The sequence below is a fragment of the Zootoca vivipara genome, chromosome 3 (genome assembly GCF_963506605.1).
Source record: "Zootoca vivipara chromosome 3, rZooViv1.1, whole genome shotgun sequence".
In the NCBI taxonomy this organism is placed as follows: Eukaryota; Metazoa; Chordata; class Lepidosauria; order Squamata; family Lacertidae; genus Zootoca; species Zootoca vivipara.
In genome coordinates this window covers 116860884-116875420 of record NC_083278.1, presented here as the reverse complement: position 1 = coordinate 116875420, position 14537 = coordinate 116860884, and the positions used below count along the sequence as shown (strand labels likewise).

At 47.2% G+C, this 14537-nt stretch overlaps 1 protein-coding gene across 1 annotated transcript in view; it reads right to left on the bottom strand.

Annotated features, from left to right (window-relative positions):
- Positions 1–14537, bottom strand: part of ADCY3 (adenylate cyclase 3) — a 76847-nt gene that overhangs the window by 26876 nt on the left and 35434 nt on the right. Inside the window, exons 4-6 of the mRNA XM_035110846.2 lie at positions 6474–6604; positions 5125–5236; positions 1433–1560 (exon numbers count right to left, since the gene is read on the bottom strand). Coding sequence (XP_034966737.1) covers positions 1433–1560; positions 5125–5236; positions 6474–6604 — 371 coding nt within the window. The remainder of the gene's footprint in view (positions 1–1432; positions 1561–5124; positions 5237–6473; positions 6605–14537) is intronic.

Below are 14537 nucleotides of genomic sequence, written 5' to 3'. Positions count from 1 at the left end.
CTATCGGCTGAGCTATCGCAGGTCCATGACCTGTTTATTGAGCGTTCATCCTGCTTTGCTTTCACAAAGCTTACGCAGAGGCTAGATTACACCTGGCCTTTATTGAGCATTCATGCTGATGTGGTTATGGGGATAACCAAATGTCTGTAGGTCAGATGTTGCTGAAGTATCATTGCCTTCTCTTAATATTTTTGCAGGGAACATCGTTTGCCTTTTTGGCAGGAACACGGATGTGTATGGTTTTTAGAAAAACTACTCTTGGAATAATGGGTGGCGCTATGGTCTAAACCACTGAACCTAGGGCGGTGGTTCGAATCCCCGCAATGGGGTGAGCTCCCGTTGCTCAGTCCCAGCTCCTGCCCACCTAGCAGTTTGAAAGCACGTCAAAGTGCAAGTAGATAAATAGGTACCACTCCGGTAGGAAGGTAAACAGTGTTTCTGTGCGCTGCTCTGGTTCACCAGAAGCGGCTTAGTCATGCTGGCCACATGACCCGGAAGCTGTCTGTGGACAAACGCTGGCTCCCTCGGCCAGTAAAGCAAGTTGAGCGCCACAACCCCAGAGTCGTCCGCAACTGGACCTAACGCTCAAGGGTACCTTTACCTTTTACTCTTTGAATATTTTGACTATGTATCATTTGTATCGCTTGTATTTGCATTATTTCATTTGTAAGTTTATTCCTGGGATCCTTTTGGGCTGGAAGATGACATAAAAATCAACATAACATGTATTCATCTTGCATTCAACCTTGTGGGGTGTTTAGGTGTCTTCCCACCACTCCTCCGTTCATCCCACACTTTTCAGTGCACTTAGCCGTCACTTTCCAAACAGTTAAAAAGCTTATTAAAAGGGGGAAAGTGGATTTGTTGGGATGGTGTGATAGGGCCTTCAAATGTGCTTTAATTGGGCCAGCCTAACATTCCAGCATGACTCCAGATCCCCCTCGTGAAATACCAACAGTCCTTCCAGAGAAAGGAAGGAAGCTGTGGATGGCAAATAAAACTGGAGCCAGAGTCAATGCCAAGAGTTAAGAGCCACAAAAATACTGGAAGAACAGGCAGGAATTGCTTATGAAATAGTTGGCGGATTATGCCAAAATGACCAGAAGAATCAGAAATCAGGAAGACCAGAATTTTAAATAGAAATGGGGGAAATTTACAATTTACCTTAAAAACCATTGTAAACAGTTAAAATCATTAGTAGGAGTTGAATAAGGCTTGTAGCTTAATGATGAACTTTGGATACCATGGGGATGTGGAAGATTTGGAGTATTATTATAAAAGATGCGGGAGGAAATGGTTAATAATAAGACCCACAAAGGGACGAGGGAAGTCCGGGAGATTCCTTGGAATCTTGTTTTTATGATGTATGTTTGCGATTGCAAAATTTTAATTTGAAAACCAGGTAAATAAATTTATTAATAGGAATGCTTACGAAATCGCGTCCACCATAGCAAGGCCCATCAAGATGGAACAAACGGCGTGGTCCTCCCGGTAATCGGGCAGACCACAGATGCAGTAGTAGCAGTCTCCCAGGATCTTGATGCGCAGCTGGTGGTATTTCTGGAAGAGCAGGAAAGGAAAAAGGAAAAGGAAAGGAAGTAATTCCAACAGTGGAGGGTTGTCAGGACATAATGTAGAAATCCGCCTCATGGAAAACGTAATGCTGGTGGCCAACAAAAGAGGTTTAAAGGTGTCATGGGCTTTGAAGACACTTGAACTCAGGACGCAAGGGAGAAATGTGCTAAGAGGAAGGCACACCATGATCAACTTCTGCCCGGAAACCAATGTCCTCACTGTGGAAGGATGTGTGGATCCAGAATTGGCCTCCACAGTCACTTACGGACTCATTGTTAAAACCTCGTTTATGGAAGACAATCTTACTCGGCTACGAGTGATCGCCAAAGAAAAAGAGGAGAATCCTGGAATTGTAGAGCTGGAAGAGACACCGAGGATCATCTAGTCCAACCCCCTGCAATGCAAGAATATGCAGCTGCCCCTTACGGGGATCGAACCTGCAACCTTGGAGTTAATCAGCACCACGTTATGAGCAGCCACAGTTGTTAAAATTGTTTGTTTTATTATTTCATAAAATTTATATCCTGCTTAGGTGCAAAAAACAGAACCACCACATCAAAGCAGTTTAAATGAAGAATAGAACAATAAAACAATCCGTAAAAAGATATTTCTACTTAAAACATTTATATTTAAAGCATTTGTATTTATATTGATGGCATTCAAAATTATTTGTTTAAAGGGCAGGCTGCTCTATCCATGCTGACCTTCAGATCTGCTGAAACTGGTTTTTAGGGCACAATTTCTTGCACTGCTTGGAATGAAGTCTCCTAACAGAAAACGTTGGGAGCCCAAAACGCCCCTCCTTATCCATTCAGCCTCTCCACTCAGTTAAAGAGAAGCCGTTTCTTCTCTCCAAGTCACATTCACAAATCTTACTAACCCACCACAAGCAACCCAGTCCTGTTAATTTCCCAACGGAACAAGGCCTTAATTAAACAACAAAGGAAGGTAACCATGAAAATTTGCAAGAGTAATTTTAAAAAGAAGCAATTTCCCAAGCAGATAATATTGGTAGTATAAAAGGATTATCACATGAGCTTAAAGAGGATTCAAATGATCAGCCATAGAACTGCTCCCAGACAGACAAAGGAGGAGTTTTGCTCTAGTGTTTATTGATGGTTTATTCTTCTCTGCCACAAAAATGTGGATTTTAAGCAGCTGGCATTATAATAGGTCATAATACTGAAGGCATTCAGCCCTTCTTTATTATAAGACCAGCAGGCTCCACCCCAGCTCTGCTTGGGAATCCTAAAAAACAAAAAGTCAGTGCTTTTCAAAGTTTGGTCTGCCATCTTGATTCAAGATGGCAGCCAACTGTATCCAAATATAGACAAACACTAGCCCCTTGGTCTCAGGAACCAGATTTCTATGGTTGTAAGTTGTTTTAAATTGCTTTAATGTTGCTTTTGATGCTGTAGCCAGCACTGGGACATTAGATTGAAGGGCAAGAAATAAATACAAAGCTAGATAAAAGCAAAATTTGTTTTACGACATCTTAAGAGGTGTTGAAACGCATATTGAAGAAATGAACAAGTTTGTAAAATATACAACAGACTCGCAGAAAGCATCCAGCGTTGCCTGTGAATTCTTAGAAACCAAAAAACACCGAGGTTTATACATTTATTTATTTGTCTTTGTTTCTTAATGGGGGAAAATATGTATTTTCTAGGGCTCTGCATAGCCTGCCAGTTCCAGGGCGAACCCTGGGAGGTAACTTATACTGGGAGCAACTGGCCAAAGGTGGTCCAGGGAATATTGTGACTGAGCAGGGATTTGAAACCTATTGTCCTAGGGTCCTTGTCCACTGTTCTCACTCCACCATCAGAGCCAGTGTGAATACCAGTAGTTACTGGGAGGAATCACGGGTGGGAAGGGTCCTGCATATGGGCTTCTCATGGGGGCACCTGGTTGGAGATGGTGTGAAAGGAGTCTGGACTAGATGGGCCTTTGGCTTGATCCAGTGCCAGATTTATGTATAAGCTAAACAAGCTAAAGCTTAGGGCCCCACTCTCTTGGGGGCCCACAAAAAAATGAAAGAAAAAAACAATTGGATGTACATTTACAAAATATAAGATAAGATAACAAATAGAATAAAACCTACATACAGCAGCACTGGTTTGCTCATTTCTATATATAGGATGCCTACATTCTGCATGGACTGGTTGCACGGCAACATGTGCAAATGGCTTTAGATACCCATGAGGTCCATAAATGACCATATAGCATATATTCAACCCAAAAAACAGCGACCATCTGTTGTTGACAAAGGACAGCTGGACATAGGAAAGGGCCCCATTACCTTCAGTAGCTTAGGGCCTCATCAAACCTAAATCTGGCCCTGGCCTGATCCAGCAGCCATGCTCATCTTATGCTTTGACTCTGCCACACTAGCTTACCCCATGCTCCAAAGCAGTGCCCAGCTTTTTTACTAGCAACAGAGTTAGGGGGGTTTCCCAAAGGCCATCCAATCCAGCCCTCTGCCAACACTGGAAATTCAGCGTCCCTGATTGGTGGCCCTCCAGCCCCTTCTTAAAACTCTCTAATCAAGGCAACCCCCCCCCAAAAAAAACATTTCCAAGGCAGTTCTGTTCCACTTATGAAAAGCAAATCCACCCCCCCCCACACACACACCCTCTCAGGAAACTCTTCTTAATCTTTTGTTGAAATCTCTTGTTCCTGAAGAGAGTGGCTAAAGCCTGATCGAGACTGAATTAGAACAGAGGATAATGTGTCCCTGGGCTTCGTAAATAGGTTTTATATTCTGATATTCCAGGAAACGCAGCTATATAAAGGTATCAGTTTACCAGGATATGAGTCTCTCAGTCCCTGAGCGCTTTTGATCTCATGCTCTGGAGCGCTTTTCTGAGAACGCCCACAAGACCAAGAAAATAAGGTGGCAGCGCTCAGCACTGCTCGGACAATTGTGTCCCCCCTGTTCCTGGGCTCTTGGCACTGCACAGGAGAAGGAATTGTACACACAAGCGGTGTATAAGTGGAACAATGACTGTTCCCATGACACACCACCCCCAGCTCAACCAGTCCGGCCAGCATCCTAGAGGGCAAATATTAATAATAATTTTATTTATACCCCACCCTTCCCAGTCAAGACCGGGCTCAGGGCGGCTAACAGCAAAAATATCAATGCAAGTATAAAAGAAACAATTCAATTAAAATGCAAATTAATACAATGTTAAAATTCAATTTTAAAATTAAAAATCTACAAGTAAGATAAAACCATTATAAGATAAAACCTTAGGGGAGGGTAACCCCGGGGTCAGACTGCGTCAGTCCAAAGGCCAAGCGGAACAGCTCTGTCTTGCAGGCCCTACGAAAAGATGACAAATCCCGCAGGGCCCTCGTCTCCTGAGACAGAGCGTTCCACCAGGTCGGGGCCAGTACTGAGAAGGCCCTGGTCCTGGTCAAGGCCAACCTAACCACCTTGTGACTCGGGATCTCCAGTATGTTATTATTTGTGGACCTTAATGTCCTCTGTGGGGCACACGGCCTGCCGCCCTCTGAAGGAACACACGGTCTGCCGAGGAAACTTACCGCTGCTAACTTGTCGAAGCGAGCAAACAGCTCGTTCAGAAGCTTCACCAATTCCTGGGCGCTGCAGTAGGACGACAGCTGCGTGAAACCCACAATGTCCGCAAAGAGGATGCTGTGAAGCAAAAGGATCAAAGGAGGTTAGGTTGGCAGGTCACACAAATAGCTGCTATAGCAAGAAGCTCGTGTACCAAGTCGGGGGCCAACTAGATTCCTCCAAAAATTGACTTTTTCGGCCTGGTGATTCAACTAAAACCTTTATTCAGATTTTGTGTTGGCTTTGGTGATATTTTGCTTCCTGATCTGCCTGTGGGAATCCCTTGCAGGTGACCCCAATGCATGAGAGAGAAGCCGTCAGGACGTGTATCCATAGCAGAAGAAGAGTTTGGATTTGATATCCCGCTTTATCACTACCTGAAGGAGTCTCAAACCGGCTCACAATCTCCTTTCCCTTCCTCCCCCACAACAAACACTCTGAGGTGAGTGAGGCTGAGAGACTTCAGAGAAGTGTGACTAGCCCAAGGTCACCCAGAAGCTGCATTTGGAGGAGCGGGGAAGCGAACCCGGTTCCCCAGATTACGAGTCTACCGCTCTTAACCACTACACCATGCTGGCTCTCTCTGTGCCTTTCCTCAGTGACCAGAGGAGGAACGACCACTGGGAGGAGCACAGAGAGAAAAAATGTCATGGTATGTCTGCAGCAGCACAACGGGATGCTTTCATCCGCCCCGGCTGCAACAAATCATGTCTCTCCCACATCAGTCTTTACAGATGTCTTGCGAGACAGACAAATGCCACCTTCTGGTCTGCCTGTATCTCAGCGTAAGGCTACTATTTTACACCTCACCCAGCTTGTGTGAAGTTTCCTCAGTTCCCTTCCAAGTTCCCTCTCCCCTTTGTCTCAACACTTCTAAATTGTGAGACTATTCGTTTTATTTATGTACAGCACCAACAATATTTCAGTATCGAACAAGGGACTTCGGAGGCCATCCGGTGAGACTAATCCCTTGCTCGATGCAGGAATCTTGCAATGTAAGCCCTCTTTTCACAGCTGCTTTTCCTGGGGAAAGCCTGGGGGGGGGGCAAACCTATTCAGACACAGAGCTTTAAAGTGCGGACGTGCGCCTGGAAAGCACAGCACAAAATAAAGTTTGGGTGAGCCTTTAATCTCAGTTCCCCAACTTCAAATCTTGTGCCTCCCTCGTTTGCTGGGCTCTGAGCAAAAGGCTCCACTCTGGTTTTCCTATTATGTCTCCTTGAGAAACAAAACCTGCCTTGGCACCAGGCAGGGCCTTCTCGCTAGTGGCACCTCGCATGTGGAATTCCCTGCAAAAGTTAGTCCCGCTCCTTACCTGACATTCTCATGGCGGTACATGTACATGGTGTTAAACTGCTGCATCTCCTTCTGGCTGGCATCCTTCTTCATATCCTTGAGCATCTCGTCAGCTACGTGCCTGGGCAAAATCGACAGCATCAGCCCTTCCTGAGGCACAAAGAAGGGAAATGTGAGAAGGCTGGGTAAGACTTATTCACCTGCAAGACCACCCTGGAATTACAATCAATTAATATCAGGATTTCCTCCTCCTGCGGCAAGCAAGAGAGGCAGAGCTCAGCATATACGTGTGGAAAACCTTAGGATGAAATTTCCAGCCTTGGCCAATCTGCTGCTGTCTGGGTATTTTGGAGTCCAGCTCCTGTCAGTCCCTGCATCGTACAGCTTTGCTGTTTGGGGCTGATCAGAATGGCAGAACTTCCAGAAGGCACCACTAGGCTGGCTCTCCATGAAGGAGTTGGTCCAGTTTCAAGATAAAGAACCAAGAGCTACACTGGTGTGGCAGGAAAGGGTGGCAAGTGCAGCGGGAAGATTCAAGGGCAATCAAAGAAACATTTGAACATTTCAGCGTAGTATAATATAGTAACATCAACTCCGCCATGTGGGAATCCCATGCAGACGACCGCCTGAAACATGCAGTCAGGTCGTGCATTCACAGCAGTGACCAGAGGAAAAATGACCACTGGGAGGAGCGTAGAGAGAAGCAATGTCATGGTGCACCTGCATCAGAACAACCAGGTGCCTTCATCTGCCCCGGCTGCAACAAAACATGTCTCTCCCTCATTGGTCTCTACAGCCACAGCAGGCGCTGCAACCTTCCAACAGTTTGGCTTCACACACCTCCCTTTGTCTCCCAAGACAGAGAGATGCCAACAGCAGTATGGAAAAAAAGTATTTCTTTTATTTGTAGAATATGCAGCTGCATTGTTTTAAACTCCCAGGTGCCCCACAATCGTCTTATAAAGTAATCGTGTTCTGTGTTATAAATCAAGCACTGCTAGGAGTCGTTTCATTTTGTTTTCCAATGTATTTCTTATCGATAAAACATCTGTTGTGGCACAAACCATGGTTTATTCCAAAAGTGTGGCACCAAGGAAAAATTTGAGAACCATTGCTTTAGTACCTGGAGGGCAGGCTGAGCTGGAACACCCGGTCACCATCCTGCCTAGATGTATTCTATTCCTGTTTAAATTACAGCATCCTTTTCTCCATTTCCACCTGTGCCTATAAATCAGCATGCACACCTTTTAAATGCAAACCTGTCCTCCTTTTACTCTCTTTCTTGCTGGTCCCTCAGTGGCCACTCTAGGGCAACAGCTTCCATCCAAAGGCCTCAATGTGCCAGTGAGCCCTCGGTGGCATACTCCATACAGTGTTTACAACATTTCCTTTGGAAATGAGACGTTCTTACTGCCACTCTCCTCTTCCTATTCTTGTGTTCTTAGACACCACCTGTGCCACCCCAGCAGGATGCAACCGCCGCATTTCGGAGCGTCACGACGCGCTGTCAGGCTCTGGCATAAATGTGCCAGCAGCTTCCCTCTGGTAGGACTTACAGCACAAAGAATGATGATTGTTCCATGAACACACCATCGCCTTCTTGTAGGAGCAATTCCTTAGACAGGTTGCTCAAAACGTAGCAGAGACCACAATTTAACTCAATCGATTTGTCCCCTTGCTGTCCATTCCCAAGTGGTTTCTTTTTCACCGGCTGCTGTAAACACTTCAGCTGTCCAGGCAAACCCAAGTTTTCACATGCATTTTCCCCAGTTGCTGTTTCAAGCAACCATGCTTCCTTAAGAGGAAGTTCCACATTTTTAAAAAACCACCCAATAAAAGACAATGGTGTCCATGGAAAGCTGGTAGGAGAGATTTTAAAGCAGAGCAGATGTCCTTTTCAGATTTTCCAAGCATAAGAAAACTCTGGATTTAGCAGGGAGAAAGTTTGGGACAGCAGCTGTTTCTGGTAGACATTGTATGAACAACCGCAGACCCTCCAAGTGCCCCTATTTCCAGGGACAGTCCTGGATGTACAGAAGCTGTCCCAGATTCTGATTTGACCCCGGAATCTCCTGCTTTTCCTTAGGATGTCCCTATTTTCATCAGAGAAATGTTGGAGGGTATGGAGTTGTGCGACCCCCCGAGCCAAGAAGATTAACAACTATACAACCTTGAGAAGACATCTGAAGGCAGTCCTGTCTAGTGAAGTTTTTTTTAATGTTTCATGTTTTACTATGTCTTTATATATGGTGGAAGCCACCCAGAGGGGCCAGGGCAACCCAGTCGGATTGGCAGGGTCTAATAATAATAATAATAATAATAATAATAATAATAATAATAAATAATATTTATACCCCACCCATCTGGCCGGGTTCCCCCAGCCACTTTGGGCAGCTTCCAACAAAATATTAAAATACAGAAATCCATCAAACATTAAAAGCTTCCCTAAACAGGGCTACCTTGAGATGCCTTCTAAAGATCTGGTAATTGTTGTTCTCTTTGACCTCTGGTGGGAGGGCATTCCACAGGGTGGGTGCCACTACCGAGAAGGCCCTCTGTCTGGTTCCCTGTAACTTGGCTTCTCGCAGCGAGGGAACTGCCAGAAGGCCCTCGGCGCTGGACCTCAGTGTCCAGGCAGAACAATGTGGGTGGAGACGCTCCTTCAGGTATACTGGACCGAGGCCAGATGATGATGATGATGGAATAGCACATCCCTCTTTTCGTTGGATAAACCTTGGCGGGTATACAAGGGGGCATTAAAGGATGCACAAAGGAGTTCATGTTCTGCAGTGCACAGTGCCAGAAACCACAGGAGGGGAGAGTTGTTCTTGTGCTCAAATCCTGCTTGCTGGTTTCCCATTGGGGTATCTGGTTGGCCACTGTGAGAACAGGATGCTGGAACAGATGGACCACTGGCCTGATCCGGCTAAAGGCTCCCCTTATGTTCTCATGTTAAAGCTGAAGTGTGGGTGGGCAGGAGGGCCGACCATGGGTCTCTCCAGCCCTGTACTGTCTACACCAGCCTTTGCCAACCTAGTGCCCTTCATATGTTTTGAACCACAACTCCCATCAGCCACAGCAAGCTGACTACAGCCAGGAGTCCAAAACATCTGGAATGCAACAGGTTGACAAAGGTTGGATGTAGAGAGCTACCTGCCTCCCCACGTGGCAGGGTGCCCACCTCTTTCTGCTACGGTTGTCTGAATCAGTCCCAAAATACATCAGGGAGATCCCCAGCTAGCTCTCGCACCCTGTACATTCCTTTTTGGGCTTTTTCTAACAATACAGAAGCAAGAGACTAAATAGAATACACATCACACAGCCCTTCCCATAGCTGCCAACCGGATATTTTGACAGGCTCATCCCACCCGCTCTCCTATGCAAACGTGAGAAAAACCAACTCTCCGTAAAGAGTGCATTATCCCTGCAATTCAAAAGGTGGTATTTGGAATGCTTTGATGACTCAAAACAAAACAAAACTGCTCCTTTCGCAATGTGCACAGTCGAACTGCGGAAACTGCACCGCCAAAATGCAGCCACGACCGTCAACTTGGGACGGCTTCCGAAAAGGGCTAGGCAAATTTGTGGAGGGCAAGGCTACCAATGGCTGCAAGTCATAATACGGTAGCTATGATGATCACTATTCCCACTGTCGATGGTCGTACACCTCTGAACACCAGCTGCAAGAAATCGCAAGTGGGGAGACAGCGGTCCACAGCTCTGAACGAAACCTGCTTTCAACCCAAGGTGGAAATATCGAAAGATTATCGGAAGAGAGATCTCATTACAGATCTCTCGTGTCTCATCTTTATTCCGCCTTTTGCTTTGTTGGGGAGCTTTCCTTGGCTTCCTGGCTTGGAGTGTTTGCTTTCCCCCTTCAGAACATCAGACACTGAGCAACTCTCTCTACGCACGCCCCCCCCCCCAACCCTTTCCATAAGGGGAAAGGAGTCAGCCGGCACTTAGCGCATCTCATCCTTCATTTCCTGAACCGATCTGTATTGTCAAATCATCCTCATTAAAACCAAAGCATCAAATTATACCCACAGCATCCTCCCCAAGCAACTCCCAGGAGGAGGCAAATGGCAACGGCAGCAGCAAAAAAGCAAACATCAACGGCTCAAGCCAGCCTTACTCCAAGGCTTGCGGGGGGGTGGGGAGAGGGAAAAAACCTAGTGCTCATTTCTCTGACTGCTGTAAATACTTCGGCTGCCTCCCTCCCTCTTCGCAACAGCCACGCATTCCAAACCAAGAAAAATGGAGAAATAAAGCCTGCTGGGGAATCACAGGTCCTGGGTTCAAATGTGGCCCTCCAGGTCTCTCTACCTCACCCCCCCCCCCAAGACTCGCCCTAGGTCACACTCCCTGCTGACCAAGCTTTGTATAACAAGGTTTTTTGCCTCTGGCCTTCAACTCTGCTAAGTCTGAGAGGAGGGTGGCGCACAGAAACCGGACCACTGTAGGAAGGTAAATGTTGCATTTGCTTCTCCACCCCCTTTGGCCCACCACTGCAGTGCTGTCCCTGAAAGGCTGCCTCAAAGAAAATATTGCCCTCTGGCTGAAGACGGTTTCCCCCTCCCGCAGCATGCTAGAAACCTACCCACCCACCCCCAAATTTTTGCAGCCGGCTTCCATTTTGCAAAAGCAGGCTTCATTTCTGGCTGCAGAATTGTGTGGCTGGGGAGGAAGGCAAGCTCCCCCGCCCCGTTTTGGCACGAGCTTTGCTTCCAGCAAAGATTAAAATACAATAAAATGTCACAGATTGAAAACTTCCCTAAACAGGGCTGCCTTCAGATGTTGCATTCAGGTATGCATTCAAGAGTTGCACACTAGAAGGGTCGCATGAGAAGCTTCTGCTGAATGAAGCTGCAGGCAGCCTTGTCCACAGCTAATGCCGGTTCCACAGGAGGGGACAAATTCTCTTATGCTCAGGTCCTACTTGCCAGTTTCCCTGTGAGAAACAGGTTGGGGAACTCTTCTTCTTTGGCGATCACTTGTAGCTGAGTAAGATTGTCTTCCATAAACACGGGTTTAACAATGAGTCCGTAAGTGACTGTGGAGACCAATTCTGGATCCGCACGTCCTTCTGAAGTGAGGACATAGGTTTCTGGGTGGGAGTTGGTCACGGTGAGGGTTTGCCAAGCGTGCCTTCCTCTTAGCCCATTTCTCCCTTTCATTCTGAGTTTGAGTGTCTTCAAAGCCCAAAACACCTTTGGTAAAGGCTGCTCTCCAACTGGAGCGCTTGCAGGACAGTGTTTCCCAGTTGTTGGTGTTTATACTACATTTTTTAAAGATTTGCCTTGAGACAGTCTTTAAACCTCTTCTGTTGACCACCAGCATTACGCTTTCCATTTTTCAGTTCGGAATAGAGTAGTTGCTTTGGAAGACGATCATCAGGCATCCGCACAACATGACCAAGTTGATGTTGAAGAACCATTGCTTCAACACTGGTGCACTTTGCTTCTTCCAGTACACTAGCATTGGTTCGCCTGTCTTCCCAAGTGAAATGTAAAAAAATTTGGAGACACCGTTGATGGAATCTTTCGAGGAGTTGGAGATGGCGTTTATAAGTGGTCCATGTTTCACCAGTGTTGAATTCAGGTATCACCAGAATTAAGATTGCCGGAAGAAATATCAACAACCTCAGATATGCAGATGACACAACCTTGATGGCAGAAAGCGAGGAGGAATTAAAGAACCTTTTAATGAGGGTGAAAGAGGAGAGCGCAAAATATGGTCTGAAGCTCAACATCAAAAAAACCAAGATCATGGCCACTGGTCCCACCACCTCCTGGCAAATAGAAGGGGAAGAAATGGAGGCAGTGAGAGATTTTACTTTCTTGGGCTCCTTGATCACTGCAGATGGTGACAGCAGTCCCGAAATTAAAAGATGCCTGCTTCTTGGGAGAAAAGCAATGACAAACCTAGACAGCATCTTAAAAAGCAGAGACATCACCTTGCCTACAAAGGTCCGTATAGTTAAAGCTATGGTTTTCCCAGTAGTGATGTATGGAAGTGAGAGCTGGACCATAAAGAAGGCTGATCGCCGAAGATCAAACCTATCCATTCTTAAGGAAATCAGCCCTGAGTGATCACTGGAAGGACAGATCGTGAAGCTGAGGCTCCAATACTTTGGCCACCTCATGAGAAGACTCCCTGGAAAAGACCCTGATGTTGGGAAAGATGGAGGGCAGAAGGAGAAGGGGACGACAGAGGATGAGATGGTTGGACAGTGTTCTCGAAGCTACGAACATGAGTTTGACCAAACTGCGGGAGGCAGTGCAAGACAGGAGTGCCTGGCGTGCTACGGTCCATGGGGTCACGAAGAGTCGGACACGACTAAACAACTAAACAACAACAATGTTTCACAAGCATAAAGTATGGTTGGTAGTACAGGGGTGCCATCTTGAATAAAATATGGGGAGGGTGGTTTCCAAATAAGCCCTGCCCCATATAATCGATCCCATGACGCTGTGCAAGCACATCATTTGAATGGCAATGCCCATCAATTCTGGGGTGAGGACGGCCCCCTCAAATATTTTATTGGGGGGCCCAAAGACCCATCCGCCCCTGGGAGTTGGCTCCTATGGGGGACTCGATGGGCCACCAACCTGATGCAGCAGGCTCTTTTTATGTTCTTAGGATCAGGACCCCCAGGGACCCCAGTGGGTGGGGAAATATACATTGAATCTACTCTACAGGTTTTTTTTATAAAAAAGCAACAACAACAACAACAACTGCAGCAGCCGCAAAAGGCCACCCAGAGGGTGGGAGCATGGCCTGCCCGCAGCATGCTCCCTCCTCGCAGCTGCTTGGTGTTGTACTCTAGAAATCTTTCTATGGAAGGAGGAAGCGGGTGCTTAAAATTGCCATGCCTACCGCCTGCAGGAGCTCTTAGCACCTCGGCTGCAAAAGTCCAAGAGGACTACGGCACAGGGTTCAGGGGCTCTTCCAAAGTGTGTGGGGGGGGATAAGCAAGGAGGTGGGAGGAAAAGGTTGCTGCACAGCGACCCTCAGCCCCAACATCCCTAGGCTCAGCTCCCAACCATTGCACACTGAGCTGGGAAGTCTAAAGCAAGTCCATTGCTCTAAATGGCTCTAAAAGAGGATTACTGCAATGCGCTCTACGTGGGGCTACCTTTGAAGGTGACCCGGAAACTACAACTAATCCAGAATGCGGCAGCTAGACTGGTGACTGAGAGCGGCCGCCGAGACCACATAACACCGGTCCTGAAAGACCTACATTGGCTCCCAGTACGTTTCTGGGCACAATTCAAAGTGTTGGTGCTGACCTTTAAAGCCCTAAATGGCCTCGGTCCAGTATACCTGAAGGAGTGTCTCCACCACCACCGTTCTGCCCGGACACTGAGGTCCAGGACCGAGGGCCTTCTGGCGGTTCCCTCGTTGCGAGAAGCCAAGTTGCAGGGAACCAGGCAGAGGGCCTTCTCGGTAGTGGCGCCCGCCCTGTGGAAGAACACCCTCCCACCAGATGTCAAAAAGAAAAACAACTACCAGACTTTTAGAAGACATCTGAAGGCAGCCCTGTTTAGGGAGGTTTTTAATGTTTAATAGATGATTTTATTTCATTTTTCTGTTGGAAGCTGCCCAGAGTGGTTGGGGAAACCCAGCCAGATGGGCAGGGTATAAATAATAAGTTGTTGTTGTTGTTGTTGTTGTTATCTCTCCTGAGCTCCGTGCTGCCCCAAATGGTCCGCCCGCTGCCTCCCCCTCAGCTGTAGGGCAGCTGAGTGGGAGGAGGAGGCAGGCAGACTCCTCGGAGGCCCCGCGGAGCGTCCTGCTCCAGCTCGCCCCACCCCGCGGGCAGCTGGCCCCACCCATGGGCACAGGGCATGTGCACCACCCCAGGCACCCGGTCGGCTTGCTCCCCCACTGCCTAGCTCAACACGCTAACCACACTGGCTTATGAAGCCTGATAATCTGCAATTCAAATAATTTCTATTCCATCGTTTGAATTATGGACTTTCAGTGTCCCAAACCCAAAGCGGCCTAAGGAAGACTCTGCCTGCTGGGGCAGAAGGAAGACTGGGTCAGGTGCAGAATCATGGATGAGGCCCTGACCGGC